At 43.9% G+C, this 17,398-nt stretch overlaps 1 protein-coding gene and 1 long non-coding RNA gene across 3 annotated transcripts in view; one reads left to right on the forward strand and one right to left on the reverse strand.

Annotated features, from left to right (window-relative positions):
• The window catches only part of LOC306932850, a 520,149-nt gene that overhangs the window by 349,889 nt on the left and 152,862 nt on the right, over positions 1-17,398 (reverse strand). The gene's annotated exons all lie outside the window — the stretch shown is intronic.
• The window catches only part of sik3 (SIK family kinase 3), a gene marked incomplete at its 3' end in the record, with an annotated part of 75,435 nt that continues 69,214 nt past the window's right edge, over positions 11,178-17,398 (forward strand). For both annotated transcript variants that reach the window (XM_079514769.1, XM_079514770.1), the window contains exon 1: positions 11,178-11,717. In XM_079514769.1, coding sequence (XP_079370895.1) covers positions 11,229-11,717 — 489 coding nt within the window. In that variant the 5' untranslated portion in view covers positions 11,178-11,228. The remainder of the gene's footprint in view (positions 11,718-17,398) is intronic.

Below are 17,398 nucleotides of genomic sequence, written 5' to 3' on the forward strand. Positions count from 1 at the left end.
CTCTCCTCTCCTCTCCTCTCCTCTCCTCTCCCCTCCCCTCTCCTCTCCTCTCCTCTCCTCTCCTCTCCTCTCCTCTCCTCTCCTCTCCTCTCCTCTCCCCTCCCCTCCCCTCCCCTCCCCTCTCCTCTCCTCTCCTCTCCCCTCCCCTCCCCTCCCCTCTCCTCTCCTCTCCTCTCCTCTCCTCTCCTCTCCCCTCCCCTCTCCTCTCCTCTCCTCTCCTCTCCTCTCCTCTCCTCTCCTCTCCTCTCCCCTCCCCTCCCCTCCCCTCCCCTCTCCTCTCCTCTCCTCTCCTTTTTTTCCCCCGGACTCAAAGTGAACAAAGACGATCTACAAGCTCACAGAGCGTCGCTTTTTGCCACCTTGTGAGCGTGTAGATCAGCTATTGTCACTCATTCTATTTATTTTATTTTATTTATGAAATACTTTTGAAAAATGTTGGAATAGTTTTGTGACTTGTCACTTTTGTGACTTCCAAAATGGGGGTTAATTGTTTTGGTTTTGGCACTGTGTTGGAGGATAGAAACACAGACAGTGACGCAGTCACGCAGACTAACTGTGCTGGGAACCGGGTTGCCATGTCTGCCTGTTATCTGTAAAGTTGCTTGTTAAATATCGGTGGTTCCGTGGTTGTATTTTTTGGGGGGGGGCTTTGATTGTTTTTAAAGTGTAATTGCTTATTTGAGACATGTAGGGCGACGGTGGCCTCGGAAACCACAAGCATAGTAGTAGTAGTGACTCAGGGATAGAGTGGCCGGATGGCAACCGCGAGGTTCCCGGTTCGATCCTCGGCTCTCCCCCAGAGTTGCGGTGTCTTGCATGGTTTCCTCTGCCATCGGTGTGTGAATGTGTGAATGTAATGGAGCCCAGTCTATGCAAAGTGTGAAAACACAAACATTGAAGACAAAAGTGAGGACGCAAATTGTGATTGGCCAGAATTGTATTTGTATTGTATTTTAGAATGTAATTCAAAGGGCACAAAGGGCACCCACGGACGGCTGCAATTCGAAACTGGCCCCCGTAAAATCTGAATCCCCCCCACCCCTTTTTCCCCTCACTGTATATGTTTCTTTTCCCTTTTTACCTCCTTTATGATGAATTCCTGTTCTGTTCTTTGACTATATAGAAGTGTCTATTTGTACGTCTCTAAATGTTTTGATGAATTGAACAAGGTGGACCCTCTTGTAAACAAGTGTAATGCTTAATTGGGTCGTCCACTCACAGTTAACAGCTAGTCTTTGTATTGAGTTTGTGCTTGAAATGTACTGTAATTCTGCAAACTGTTAATAAATATTTCAATCAATCAATCAATCAATCAATGTATGATGACGTACGATGATAAGAACGCCCCTCACTTCACATGGGTGTTTTTTGTGTGTATATTTTAGTCTTTAAATATTCTGATGAATTGAAAATGCATGCAGGACCCTGATGTAAACAAGTCTTAGTGCTTTTTCATGCAGGTTTTATCCTAGTAGCAGTTTTTGTATTGACCTGTAGGCTATACTTCCTTGAACTGTACACACTCGACAATCTGTCAATAACACAATCAATCAATCAATCAATCAATCAATCAAAACCGTAACAGAGACTGGACTAGTGCAGTGGTTCCCAAACCTTTTTCATGTCAAGGACCCCCACAATGACACTCATTAGCCCGCGGAACCCATAAGGGTCCATTTGGTTCCAAACAATAATTTAGCTGTGGACCCCCTGGAACTCCCTCAATGACCCCTAGGGGTCCCCGGACCCCACTTTAGGAACCACTGGACTAGTGGGTATCTGTTGAGTGTTGGAAAGCCTGTTCTGGTTTGAGAGGCAACAGCGACATCTAGTGGCCCAACAGCTCACACACAGACACACAGTTTAGGTATTATTATTATTATTATAAACCCACGGCTGAAATCGAAAGTAAAAAGTGAGTATATTTTGCAGTAAAACAAAGTTTACTACGAGACAAGCTCCTGTCCATGTCCCATGTGCTTCTGTCACAGAGGATGGTAAAGTTACCTTTTACAACTATTATAGTAAAGTTTAGCCCTGGTCCGGTGCTTACCTTACAGCGAGTCTCTCTCTGGAAATGAAGCTCCACCCACGCGGCAGATTGCTGGAGTCAGGTTAGCAGATTGCTGCGTCGGCCAGATTCCCGGAAAGCTTGCCCCAGCGGCATTCTACCGCGTGGGTGGAGCTTCATTTCCATCCACCAGCTGTCTAAAAAGCCGGAGATGATGCAAAACACAGCTTCCTTTGGCCGCGCATGGAAGTTCAAGTGTGCCCAGGCTGTTACCGATTTCAAATGGGACATCCCTCAAGCCCTCGCAGCTAAATCAGGGAGCGGATTGGGATTGGGCCATTGTCCTTCTAATGCGTGAGGTTTACCATGTATTTTATTTCATATTAAAAAAAAAGAAAAAGAAAAAAAGGTTGTACACTGTAATGTTCTTGTTACAATATTGATGTATTAAAGTATAGCCTACATTGTAAATGTCTAGCATTCATAAGCAGCTACACATTTTATATTCCTAATGCTCTGTAAGCATTTCTGAAACGATAACATCAAATAAATGTTTATTGATGATAGAAGTGTGTCTGGTTTTTATTTCTATGTACTTTTGGGTGAGTTTGTCAAGGTGCACTGAGGCGGCGCTTCTCAAAGTGGGGTCCGGGGACCCCCAGGGGTCCTTCAGGGGGTTCCAGGGGGTCCCCAGCTAAATGTGTTAATACAATTTCAACAAATGTATCCATTTATTTATATTTCGGCTATTCAAACATAGATGTATAATTTATAAGCTCACAGCACGGCACGAGAGCTTGTAGATCTGATTTTTTTTAACAGTTTTTTAATAACACAAATCTACTCTTCTGCATGGGTGTCCCTGGAACAAATAATTTCCAGATGGGGGTCATTTACCATTATATGTTATCATTTATTATTAATCATGATGTCGTTTTGGTGCTTGTGTTCTGCTTTTATGTGTGAATGTTCGTTACATCAAACATAATTATGTGCATATGGAGCTCGAGGTAATGTGGCCATTGCTCTGTTCGGCCACTGGAGGGCAGTGTGAACCCACATGAACCAATACCTGTTACAATGAACAGTGTGGTCATTTAGCAGACTTTCTGCTCTGAGGCCTCATTTACTCTGGCAGCCAAATCTAGCCCGAATCAGATCTGTGCCACATTCAGATTGGAATCTGATTTGTTTAAATAAGTCTAAATGCTGACAGGTCACATACACAACCACATTCAGAGGTGGTTTCAGATCTGATTTGAGGTGATCCATCTCAGTCTGAAATTGCAACAACGACCTGATCTAAATCAGATTGGTTCCATTTAGAGTTTGCTTCCAGTCCAAACACACAGATAGTCCAGTAATAATGTAATTTGACCTCTAACTAATTGAAAAAAACCCAAACTCAACTGATTTTGCATCTTCAATATATCCTGAATAACAGAAAAAAGGTTGCCTGGAATTGTCTGAGGGGAAAGTGTTGAAAATGGCCTGTACAGTATGGTCACCATTGACATCCTATTATAAGGCAATATTTCTAAATTTTCTTATGCTTTAAGTAGCATGTGACATATCAAACTAGGGGGTTTTCATGATGCTGAATCCATTCCAAGCATTAGTTTTGCATAAAAACACTCATTGGGCTAAATCTGGCCATAGCAACTTGCCAAAATGTGATGATGTCAGCACATTTGGCAGTGTGAAAGGTCGGGCCAAAAGATCGGATTTGAGAAGAAAATCAGATTTGAATCGGATTTGACTTGATAGCCTTGCTGGGCTCCATTGAGTTGAGTCACCCTGATGAAGGCAGTTAGACGCAACGCATTTTAACTTTTGCTATGCATTAGCCACTTTATATTAATGGTTTTTTTACCGTCTCATACAAGAGTGCCTTGGTCTCGTCTTTTTTGCATCAATTCTGTCACCCAGTTGTACCAGAGAGCACCCATTGTTGAAGACAGTGTTGATTTCGTCGACTAAAACTAAAATGAAAAATGTTCGTCGACTACCTTTTTCCACTGACGAAAACTTAATGGAAACTAAATTAAAACTAAGCTATGATGACTAAAACTAAGACTAAGTATATATTGACAAAGGCGTTTCGTCAGGCGTTTGTTAGGAAGGCACTAGTGGACAAGAGATCCAGTATAAGTCATTTTACGCTTGGTTGCATGCTGAAAATAGCCGATCTACAAGCTCGCATGCAACGCGTCGCACTGCGACACGTTGCATGTGAGCTTGTAGATCGGCTATTTTCAGCAAGTGAAAAAACAGTCATTACGACGGCATCAAGGCCCAACAAAATACATTTTAGTCGACTAAATCAACTGTGGATTTAGTCGACTAGTATGTAGAATGGGTACATTTCATTTTATTTCACAGTATGTAGAATGGGTACGTTTCATTTTATTTCACAGTATGTAGAATGGGTACATTTCATTTTATTTCACAGTATGTAATCGGTACATTTCATTTTATTTCACAGTATGTAATCGGTACATTTCATTTTATTTCATGTAGAATGGGTACATTTCATTTTATTTCACAGTATGTAGAATGGGTACATTTCATTTTATTTCACAGTATGTAGAATGGGTACATTTCATTTTATTTCACAGTATGCAGAATGGGTACATTTCATTTTATTTCACAGTATGCAGAATGGGTACATTTCATTTTATTTCACAGTATGCAGAATGGGTACATTTCATTTTATTTCACAGTGTAGAATGGGTACATTTCATTGTATTTCACAGTATGTAGAATCGGTATATTATCTGTTCGGTTATCATTTCACAGTAGGCTATGTAGACTGGGTACATTTCATGTTATTTCTATGCGGAATATGGGTATACATTTCAACCGAAAGCACAATTAAGCCAATACAAAAACTGCTATACTTTGTGGACGAAACCATGATAAAGCACTAGTAATAACTAATAAGAAAGACTTGTTTACATCAGGGTCCCCCATTTTAAATTCATCATAACATTTAAAGGCGTACAGACATATGTGTGGGTGAGTTTGGTCTGCTGTGGAGTATATCAGACAACAAGACGAGTCTCCACATCATTACAGCGGTAAGTTTGGTTTAAATACAAACTGTGTTTTTTTTGTGTGTGTGTGTGTGTGCGTGTGTGTATGCGTGCGTGCGTGCGTGCGTGCGTTGTTATCATGCAGATTGAGGCACTTTCCTTTTTTTCCCTCTCCTCTCTATAGTCTCCACCGAATCACGGGGGCCAATGCGCACTTGATGGTCGTCATGACAACCGCAATACGTTTCTGTGGACGGAGGATGAAGTCATGTGTTACGCTCACGTGTTGCCATGGTTACTTATACTTACAACCTGGAGAGGGCGCTCCAACGGAGGGAGAGGGAGAGAGAGAGAGAGAGAGAGAGAGAGAGAGAGAGAGAGAGAGAGAGAGAGAGAGAGAGAGAGAGCGAGAGAGAGCGAGAGAGAGAGAGAGAGAGAGAGAGAGAGAGAGAGAGAGAGAGAGAGAGAGAGAGAGATTCCAATTCAATTCAAAGGAGCTTGTTTGGCATTAGAAAAACATAATGCTTACAAGTGTCAAAATACAATAAAAAAGGTTGAAAATGGGGATGGTAAGTATAAAGGATGTACAGTGGAGCCTACCTGGCAAATTACATGGGGGGGTCCTTTTTGTGGGCGTGGCCGGAAGTGGGCGTTACAAAAAGGTGGGCGTGACCATGACTGCCAGAAGTCTGTCAGATTTTGACAGCTTCAAATTAGTGTTAAAAATAATATAACCCAATTGACTCCAGTCCTCTCTGTTTAATTAACTACAGTAAGCACTTGTGTTATTTGTAATGTGTTCTTAGAAGACAATTGTAAACAGCTCCCTGGATAAATTGTAAAAGTATACTGTACCAATTTTATAATCATTTATAACATGTTAATAAAAATGTATGACAAAAATAAAGTATAGTTGATTATTTGAGCTTGTTTCTAAAGTGTAGTTGTTTATGGAGAGTAGGTAACCAAGTGATTAGATGTAAAATTGTGTAAAATTCAGGGATAATGAAAGTTAAAACAACTCCATGACCAAAATGATGTACCTCCTGGAGGTACATCATTTTTGTAAATAGTCACATTGCATTGTTATATACATGTTATGCAAGCTTTTTTGAAACAAATAGCAGCATTTTGTTTGGAGTCACTTTGGGACAAAACTAGGGGTTTTTCATGATTCTAAATCCATTCCAAGCATTAGTTTTGCACGAAAACCACTCCTTGGCCTAAATTCGGCCATAGCCACTTGCCCAAATGTGCCCAAATGTGCTGACCTCATCACATTTGTGATGGCGGCTATGGACATTTTTCGGCCAAGGACTGTGGCAAAAACTCTATAAAACTAATACTTGGAATAGATTCAGAATCATGAAAACCCCCTATAGTTTGACATGTCAAATGCTACTTAAAGCATGATGAAATTTGGAAATTTTCACCTTATAATTATTGTCTATGGTGTTGTATACAAAAATGGCCATAACCATTTTTCGCGATGTTTCCGGCAGAGCAGACCTCTCATTCTGTGGACCTTAATGACCAAATTAATAGAAAAACCACAAATAAAAAGTATGTCATGACATCACAGGTCCTCTCAAATTTTGAGTGACTGCATGGCTCCCCGGCTAAAAGACACTTTTTGAGTGGTGCTAACCACTCCTAGACAGCAATGTGTGTCCCTATACTGTATGTCCCTATACCAATTATTTGTTTACAAACATTGGGACTGGTCGCACAGGTGTTTCATGATGTAATCAATTCCCAACAGATCTCCAAACCTGTTGTTTTGTGGAGGGCTGGTTTCAGTTCATTCAACCTCATCTTGTGTGTTGGCTAGTGTGGTGCACGCATTATACTTCATTGCGCAACAGTATTGCGCGCCGAGAACAGCTGATACAAGCTCATATCGCGTCGCGGATGTGACTGTTGTGACTTGTGAGCTTACGTTGACGCCCACGTGTGTTTACACCCAGTCTAGGTGCTTCCCGACAGTCGAGTCACGAAGATGCCAAAAGCCGCGGTCGGCAGGTGTCTCTTCCTGGTTTTTAGACAGCTAGTGAATGGAAATGAAGCTCCACCCACGCGACAATTTGCAGCGCCGGCAAAGGGTGTAAGCACACTTGGGCTTCCATGCGCGGCAAAAAGCCGCTCATGGCAGACGTCTCTTCCTGGTTTTTAGACAGCTGGTGGATGGAAATGAAGCTCCACCCTACACGGCAGAATGGCGCGTCGGCCAGATTCCCGGAAAAGCTTGCCCCCGCGGCATTCTGCCACGTGGGTAGAGCTTCGTTTCCATCCACCAGCTGTCTAAAAACCAGGAAGAGACGCCTGCCATGAGCGGCTTTTGGCATCTTCGTGACGCTATACAGTGTGCCTGCACTGACTGACGTTGTCTGATAAGGCTATGTCTATAGTCTATGTGTACGTGTCCAAGCACGGAAATAGCGTTTGTTGACCACCAAGTGTCACTGTTGCGCAGCCTAACATGCACGCACGCACGCACGCACGCACGCACGCACGCACGCACGCACGCACGCACGCACGCACGCACGCACGCACGCACGCACGCACGCACGCACGCACGCACGCACACACACACACACACACACACACACACACACACACACACAGCACAAGTACAGTACAGCACCACTCAGTTCAGACCGGTCTGATTTTCTAAAATAGGGATCACAAATGTTTTTGAGTGGTGCAATCACTCCCTTACGGAGCTATGTGTGTGGCTGGGTGGGTGGCTATGAGCACGAAAACAGCATGGTTGTTTTTCACCACCTGTGCGCAACCTAACACACACACAAACACACACGCACATATTAACTGTATATGCTTTCGGGTGTGCCAGTACAGTGACAGTACAGTGACAGTACAGTACAGTACAGTAGAGGGTACAGTAGAGGGACCGGCACACAATAACTCTGTCATTTCTCAACCGTTTCGGACGTGGGGCGGCACGCAGGAACCGGCCCGGCCCCCTGGGCGCGTTCCTGGGGCTTCGGAACATTGTTTGTTTCCTATACACAGGTTTAATGTTTGTCTTTTGTTACTAAAGACAAACATTAAACCTGTGTATAGGAAGGGCTAGCGCCCAATAAATAAAAATCACACCTGTGTGAAGTGAGTGGTGCAACTCCGTGTGGGAGTCCCCGGAAGTTCCAGACCCACAGGACCACGGCTAGGGTGCCGGCCCGGTTCCGGCAAGCCGCCCCACGTCCGAAACGGTAGAGAAATGAGAGTTACCATGTGGGGGTCTCCGGGAGTCCCCTGGGGGTCCCCGGAACAACCAGGGGATGCGCCCATGGGGCCGGGCCGGTTCCGGCGAGCCGCCCCACGTCCGAAACGGTTGAGAAATGACAGAGTTACCGTGTGGGGGTCCGTACCCTACTGTACTGTACTGTCACTGTAGTACTGTACTGGCACACTCGAAATCATCATATATACAGTTAATATGTGCGTGTGTGTTTGTGTGTGTGTTAGGTTGCGCACAGGTGGTGAAAAACAGCCATGCTGTTTTCATGCTCATACCCAGACACCCAGCCACCCAGCCAGCTACCCACCCAGCCACACACATAGCTCCGTAAGGGAGTGGGTTGCACCACTCAAAAAGGGAAAGTGCCAGGAGACAAGAAGCCCTGGGGGCTTAATATAAGTTATACAGGCCTCTATACCTATGGGGGGGATGGAGATGAGTAGCCTGTCTAGTGTTGTATTTGTGGACTTGAGAATTTGAAAGTTACTAAAAAGCTTGGGGATGGAGTTGGGGGCATGTGTAAGTTTGTAAATAATACATAAATAATAAAGTGTTAATCTGAAAAACATTAAGTAAGTTGAACATTTTGAAAATATATAATTTATATGTTTTGTAATAATAATCTAAATCGGCAAAGTAACTTGTAACTAAAGATGTGAAATATGCCTACAGAATATTTGTGTAATGGAGTAAAAAAATAAAAACGGCGTAACATTTCAAAGCACCTACTATATATAAAAAATCACACCCGTGTGAACTGAGTGGTGTAAGGTGTTATATAGCCTGATCAGCTCTGATCTGACGTAATGAAATCACACCCGGGTGAACTGGGTGACCGTAGCAACCATGCTCATTTTTTGGTATGAACAGACAGACAGACAGACACGTAAACTAACAAAGCCAGTCGTAGGAGTGGTTTACACCACTCAAAAAGGAAAGCTATTACAATTTTAGGTATATATTTAAACCCTTACTGTATATGTTTTTTCCCTTTTTGAGTGGTGTAAACCACTCCTACAACTGGCTTTGTTAGTTTACGTGTCTGTTCGTACCAAATTGAGTGGTGTAAACCACTCCTACAACTGGCTTTGTTAGTTTACGTGTCTGTTCGTACCAAAAAATGAGCATGGTTGCAATGGTCACCCAGTTCACACGGGTGTGATTTCATTACGTCAGACATTATGTCAGACCACAGTTGATCAGGCTATATAAGACCTTACACCACTCAGTTCACACGGGTGTGATTTTTTACTTCCTTATGATGATTTCTTGTTTATTATATAGAAGTGTATATTTGTAGTCTCTAAATGTTCTGATGAATTGAAAATGGTGGACGGACCCTAGCTGTTGTTGTAAACAAGTGTAATCATGGTGTCGTCCACAGTTTTTGTATTGAGTGACAGTCGTAGGCCTATAGGCCTACTTTCGTTTGAAATGTACCTATTATTCATATAGGCTAGGCTACTGTTAATAAATAGGCCTACTTGAATCAATCAAGCACTCTGACTATTTCTCTTCTCTTTTGTACTTTTTTTTGTATTCATTCTCTTTTTATTAGATTAAGGCCTACGCGAGTAGATGCAAGTTACTACATGTTATTAACTTAATTGACGTAAACGTAGCTACTCAAAAGTACTTTCCGTTACTTTCCAACCACTGCGTAAAATGACGCAGGCACTCGGGGTCTGTGTGTGGGGGCGTGGCCCCGCGCCGCATGCGCGCTCACTGCGCCAGGCAGGCTCGTGCCAGCGTTGCCACGTCTCCCCGTTATAAGCGACTTTGGGGCTTGTTTTTCATTTGGTTCCATTTGTACACTCTCAGGGTTACATACAGACCTGTAAGAGTCCATTTGGTTCCATTTGTACACTCTCAGGCCAGGGTTACAGACCTGTAAGGGTCCATTTGCATGGTTTCATTTGTACACTCTCAGGATTACAGACCTGTAAGGGTCCATTTGGTTCCATTTGTACACTCTCAGAGTTACAGACCTGTAGGGTCTATTTGGTCCATTTGGTTCCTAAGTCCTAACTATCTATCATTTAGCTGGGGACCCCACTTTGAGAACCACATGTTTAAACAACTTTAGACAATACACTTTGAGTTCGAAAATTCCTGCAAATCTTTGAATATAATATAATATAATAAAATCACACCCGTGTGAACTGAGTGGTGTAAGGTCTTTTATAGACTGATCAGCTGTGGTCTGACGTAATGTCTGACGTAATGAAATCACACCCGTGTGAACTGGGTGAATATAATATAATATAATATAATATAATATAATATAATATAATATACTCATTTAAAGTGAAACTTTTTAGGCCTAACTAAAGTCTTTGTTTCTGTGGGTCACTGGAACAAAATATTTGGAGATTGGCTCCACAGCAAAAAATACATAGAAACTGTAGTAATCAATCAATCAATCAATCAATCAATCAATCAATCAATCAATCAATCTGTTTCAAAAATATTCTTCAATATTTTTTCCCCCCTGAAAATAGCAGATCTACAAGCTCACGTCATTACGCATCTGCTATATGTAACATGTTGGAGGACCCTCACCCTTGTTATGTAAACAAGTCTTAGTTAGTGCTTTTTCTTGTTTTATTCTATCCTTAGCAGTCAATCAATCAATCAATCAATCAATCAATCAATCAATCAATCAATCAATCAATCAATCAATCAATTAATCAATCAATCATTCTGACTTAAAGGTAATTAAGGCCAAGGGCGAAGCGGGGCCGCTGCCTTCTTTTGGGGCCTTGTTTTCATAGACCCATGCTTGTTTCTCTCACAACGCCTGGCAACCCCGCGCGTGCCTCGTCGTGCGCGCGCCGCGCGCTCTCCGCTCCGCTTGTTGTTTCCCCGCAGAGAGAGAGAGAGAGAGTGAGAGCGAGAGAGAGAGAGAGAGAGAGAGGACAAGATGGCGGCCGTGTCTAGCGGAGCGACCACCGCTGCTGCTGCCGCCGCGGCGGCCAGCGCCGCCGCTCCTCCAGCTCCTCCACCCGGGACCACCGCGGGGCATCACCACCCCGTCCCCGGCGTCCAGCAGCGGCCCAGCTCGGCCCACCCCCACCACCAACACCAACAGCACCACGGCTCCCACTCCCACTCCCAACACCACCAACACCGAGGAGGGGCCACGACGCAGCCCCAGCCCCAGCCCTCGTCCTCCGGGGGCATAATAAGCAGCCGGAGCGCCGCCACGGTCCTCAGCAGCCCCGGCCCGGGCCACCCTCACCCCCACCCGGCCTCCTCCTCCTCGGCCTCCCCGGCCGGCGGCCCCGCCGCGGCGGCCGACGGCAGCAGGCCCCCTCCGGCCCGGGTGGGCTCCTACGAGATCGAGCGGACCATCGGCAAGGGGAACTTCGCCGTGGTCAAGCTGGCCACGCACGTCATCACCAAGGCCAAGGTAAGGAGAGCTGTGGTGGTCATCATGATGATGATGATGATAATAATAATAATAACACACACACACACACACACACACACACACACACACACACACACACACACACACACACACACACACAGCGGCTTTTGATGACACTGCTTGCTGCTGCTTCTGGTGGTGCGGGGGTGTCAGTCAGTCCACCATCATCAGAGAGAGAGAGAAAGAGAGAGAGTGTGTGTGTGTTCTGGAGATTCTGACTTTCAATTGTACATACATTTTGTTTTGATCGTATGGTTCCACTTTTTGCTTTGGCCTGGCAATGTAAACGTATGTTTTCTCATGCCAATACTAAAGCCCTTTGAGAGAGAGAGAGAGAGCGAGGGAGAGAGAGAGAGAGCGAGAGAGAGAAGCAAAAATATCCCCAACAAAAACAACAAAAAAATGTTCCCCCTAGCCCTAACCAAACAGAAGCTGACTGTCAGATCAGAGTCCTGTCTGTGTCTGCCTGTCTGTCTGTCTGTCGGAGGTTGATGTGTTGTGATATGTGGCAGAGGAAAGAAAGAGAGGTTTGTTTATTTATTTATACTGTCAGAGTGAGAGAGAGAGAGAGGTTAGTAGCAAGTAGCAGCATTCCACTAAACCTATAGCTACTGTTAGCTAACTGGGCTAATTACAGCAACAACAGCAGTGCTTCGCAAACTGTTTCTTTGCATGGATCCCCACCCCCCCCCCTCCAGCATCTGATACAATTTCTTCCTATCTCTTCTTGAGACTGGGACCCCTGATCTACTGTGTTAAAAAAAAATAAAGAAAACCCTCTGTTTATTTAAGTCACCAACATTTGGGATGTTGGTTCTTACTCTCGGAGTTAGATGGCTGTGGCCTGTGGGGTATTAAAGGGTCCATTTGGTTCCTAATCCCAACTAGCGATCATTTTATTTAGCTGGAGGGGACCACCCCTCCTGGGAACACCCCCACCCCACACACATTGGAGCAATTGTGTCGAACTAACACATTTTCTTTGCTGTGTTGCGTTTTTGCCACCTTGATACATTTTCAACCCTTAAGGTCAATTAGTCAAACACAACAACAACAACAAACAAGCCAAAGTTTAAAAGACATAATAATATGTAGGCTATATATTCTTTGTCTTTGACTTCATGTTTGAGCTGATGCTCGAGTCTAAATGTACTTAAAACTAGTAAGTTGTTAAGTGTGACTTTGGACTAATGTTACTGGAAAGAGGGAATGAGTGTAACCATTAGTCATAGCTTGTTTATGTCGAGCCCCGAGCTGGCGACATTACGTTTCTTTTGTTGTGGTACGAAGGCGCATCAAAACAATTCCATTATGGTATGTAATCTCATAAATTAAAGGTGGCGTAACCTATATTTTTAGCCCCTCCTGTATTCAGCGTCGATTAGTGTAGATTTTCGTCTTGCATTAAATCAAACATTAAATTCCCATTGACAATGAATGAATGGAGAATTTTACGTCATAGTGTCAGAGCAAATAGGCATAGTAGTGTATTTTATGCCATGATGATGTACGATGATAACAGCGCCCCTCACTTCACACGGGTGTGATTTTTGTAAAGATATCTTTTTGTGCTTTTTCTGCCTTTTGTTGATAGTAGACTGACAGGAAATGGGGGGGGGGGGGGGACACACACGCGGCAAAGGCCGTCGGGATTGGGAGTCGAACCCGCGGCACGCCGTCAGGCCGGCTCAGCAGACGGAAGTCCCTGCTTGGCACTCGGCATCGAGGATTGGACTGGGGGCGTTAGATCAACTACAAATGATTCCCGAGCGAGTTATTGCGGCTCGGCTGCGGCTCGGCGCTCCAAAAGATGATGGGTCAACTGCGGAGAACACATTTGGCATACACTAGTAGTGATGTATGTGACAAATAGTAGTTCTTTAAATCTTTTATTAACCCAGTCAGGACGGGAACCCCTTTTGGTGTTTTAAGCATTATGTTATACTTTAGCCTGTTCAAAATTAGCAGATCTACAAGAGTGCCGCGCTATGAGCTTGTAGGTCTGCTATTTTTGAAAAATCGTGAAAATGTGTTGCAAATCTTTGGGGTTAGGGTTAACGTTAACGTTTTTAACTCAAATCTTTGAGATGGCGGTCGGCGGCCAATTACATATATTTTTTTGGGTCCTTGACATGAAATAATTTGAGCACCACTGACAGAAACATAGTTATTTTCATAAAACTTTTTTTTTTTAGAATCTGCCTCAGGTCTAAATGGGTAAAAGCTATTATTCCATGTTGGTGAAGAAGACGTCAGATTGGAGACTGTGTGATTTAATTTGAAATGAATTTAACAGCACGGGAAAACCGTCGGAAAGTAGGGCTGCACGATTATCGCCCGAAATGTTGATTATGACAATTTATTTGGATGATGTTGAGATCCGACATTATTCACCATTTTACTGATTTTATTTATTTGACAGGGACAATGCTCATTAATCAACACATTATAGTTTTCACATCCATGTAAATGAGCCAGAGTTAGCCAGAAGCTAATGTTCATCATCTGTAGTCCCTGAGCAGGCTCTTAAAGGTGATGATTAAACTATCCATACAAAAACACATACAATACAATACAATACAATACAATACAGGAACAAATAAACATGGTACAGGGGACGGAACAACCGCAGAGTGACGTGAGAAGTGACACCCGTGATAAATAGAGCTGGTAATTACTCCTGGTTACAGATTTGATTTGTTTTCAGCCACCTCTTCAGGTTGAATTTGAAGGTCACATAGTTGGAGGTTGATGATATATTTATTGCCCTTGTTTGCTCACTTGTCAATGCTTCGCAAGGCGACGCATTGTAGATCTGCCATTTTCAAAAGGGTTTTGAGCGGTGCCTAACAGCATTATGTGCTTTAGCTATTGAAAAATAGCAGATCTACAAGCTCATAGCGCGCCACCGAGTGGCGCGCTACGAGCTTGTAGGTCTGCTATTTTTGAAAAATCGTGAAAATGTGTAATAACCGCTCCATTACCTAGCAATGTGTCTATGTCCCTGTGTCTGTCCATGTGTCTGTAATCTATGTCCGAGCACGGAAAGCTGCAGCACGGTAACTTGTCATTTCTTGACCATTTCGGACGCGGGAAGGCTCGCCAGAACCCGGGCCACCCCCCCCATGGGCACGTTCCTGGTGGTCTGTATGTTGCGGGGACCCCCCCGGGGACCCCCACACGGTACAGTTGCACCGCTCACTTCACACAGGTGTGACATTTATACATTTGAAAACATGAAATTGGACATTCTGCATAATGGGGTACTTTCTACTTTTGGTACATTTTGATGCCTTTTTATTTTATCCAGACTATTTCACTGGTAACAGAGTACGTCTACATTGCAGTATTGGTACTTTTACTTAAAGTAAAACATTATTGAGTACTTTTTCCCACCACTGCCCCTAATCTGTGATGGTGGGTGGGGTGCTGGGCCGATGGGTGCTGATGGGTGCTGATGGGTGCTGCGAGACTAACAACAAGAACACAGCACCCTCCTGTACAGTCGGTGGCTCAAAGAGATGTCTCATCTGTGTGCTTCTGTTCTGTGTTGGACTCTATGATGTGAATCTAATCTAAGCCTCGTGCCACTACTGTTGACTGAAAACACTGTTTTCTTATTGTGTGTGTGTGTGTGTGTGTGTGACTGTGTGTGTGCGTGCGCGCATCAACGCTGCGTTGTGTTGCTCGTTGTGTTGTTGCTTACTAGACATTCTTCTATCCGATCTATCGGCTACTTTTTCGATGAACCCTTACAGCGCTTTAGTTCACGATCGTCAACATGGCTTCACTGCCTGCAGGTGTTGTATACCTGGCCTAGGGGGTGCAAAGGTACACAACAAAAAACAGGGGAGACGCAGTTTACCAAAGAAATAGAATGTATTAATTAAACAAAAATAGTAAATGTAAGGAATAAATCATGATTGAACAGATGAAGTGTGGAGGTCAGTGGTGTAGGGCGTGTATGCATGAGTGAAATGTGTGTGTGTGTGCGTGTTGTATGTATTAAAGGTGTAGTGAAACGGAAATGGTGGACATTTTATTTTGAAGTTTCAGACGGTTAAACACTGCTTTGAAGTTTCTGAACCAATCAGAGCGTCGCATCCCTTCAGGCGATGGGAAGGTAGCTTTGCTATGCATGGAGTGTTTGTTTACAAGTCAGATGGTTGGCCAGCTGTACCAGTTTACTGATATGTGGCTTATTTCTACCCTATAATGTTTTCAGATACATATTTTAGCGTGATGATTAAGTTGAAACCGAGTAATACACTGTCTGGATGTTATCTTGAATGGAAATAAAAAAGGAGGATTTCTGCATACAACAATCTGTTGTGAAGGTCTGAGTGAGGCCTAAGGCCTGACTCACACGTGCACAACAGATTGATGTATAGCTGCTGCATGAGACTTGTTTACTGGTGCAAGCTCGCAATTCATTTCCAATGGGAGTCACATGGCTTGACACAACATTTTTGTTGTATGAGGGGGAGGGGGGGCAGTCGAAACGCAGCCGAAAGCCGTACGACAAAAATGTTGTGTCAAACCATGTGACTTCCATTGGAAATGCATTGGGGCAAGATGTAAACAAACCCTTTGTTTACATCTAGCATCCAACATTGTTGTATGCTAGATGTATAGGTGTGAGTGAAGCCTAAGAGTAATATATATATATATATATATATATATATATATACCGTCACACTAACCTTTGTAGAATCACCCCGTTGTGATTGTAACTCCATTTCACGAAAGTCTACCTTAACCCATGTAGACCCGATGCCAATTAAAAATATGGCTTCTAAATCAGATTGTTTTCTCTAAAAACCTGTTTCTTTGTTGGTGGTATTTCATGTCAAGAACCCCAAAAATTATATGTAATTCACGATTTTTCAAAAACATTGCAGATCTACAAGCTCATAGCGCGGCACCGCATTATGAGCTTGTAGATCTGCTATTTTTCAATAGCTAAAGTATAACATGATGCTTAAAACACCAAAAAGGGGTTCCCGCCCAGAATGGGTTAAAATAATGCCATCGTTTGTCATAGTGTGGACAAATATTCCACCACCGCGAGCAGCAACGACAACAAGAGGGAACAGCCCGACATGGAAGCTGCCATGACACCCCATGTAGCCAATGCATTGTGCCTACACTTCCCAGAATGCATTATGCCTCGACTTCCCAGAAGCCCTGAGAAGTGGTTTTGGGGGGGGGGGGGGGGGGGGGTTGGTTTCCTCCGGTCACGTGATCCACCACAAGCTCTAACACTAACAGCCCCTGTATGTGTCCTTGAGCAAGACACTTAAACCCCTAACCCCTGTGGTGGCTGGTGAGTCGATGGCACAACTCTAGCGCTACCATTTGAATCACATGATGTAACCTCGACTGTCTATTGTGACTGTGGTTCAGGAGGTAGAGCAGGTCGTCCCCGATGATCCCTGGGGTCGGCGGTTTGAATCCCGACTCCTCCTCCTCCTGTCCACATGTTGAAGTGTCCCGGGGCAAGACACTGAACCCTACATTGCCTCCAATGAGTTGGTCGGTGAGAGCTTGCCCTGCTTCACCTCTCAATGTATGAATGAATGAACCATTGTAAAGCGCTTTGAGCAATTGGAAAAGCGCTATAAAAATGCAATTAATTATTATGAATTCATTATGTCGTG

Source organism: Electrona antarctica (genome assembly GCF_951216825.1).
Source record: "Electrona antarctica genome assembly, chromosome: 11".
Classification (NCBI taxonomy): domain Eukaryota; kingdom Metazoa; phylum Chordata; class Actinopteri; order Myctophiformes; family Myctophidae; genus Electrona; species Electrona antarctica.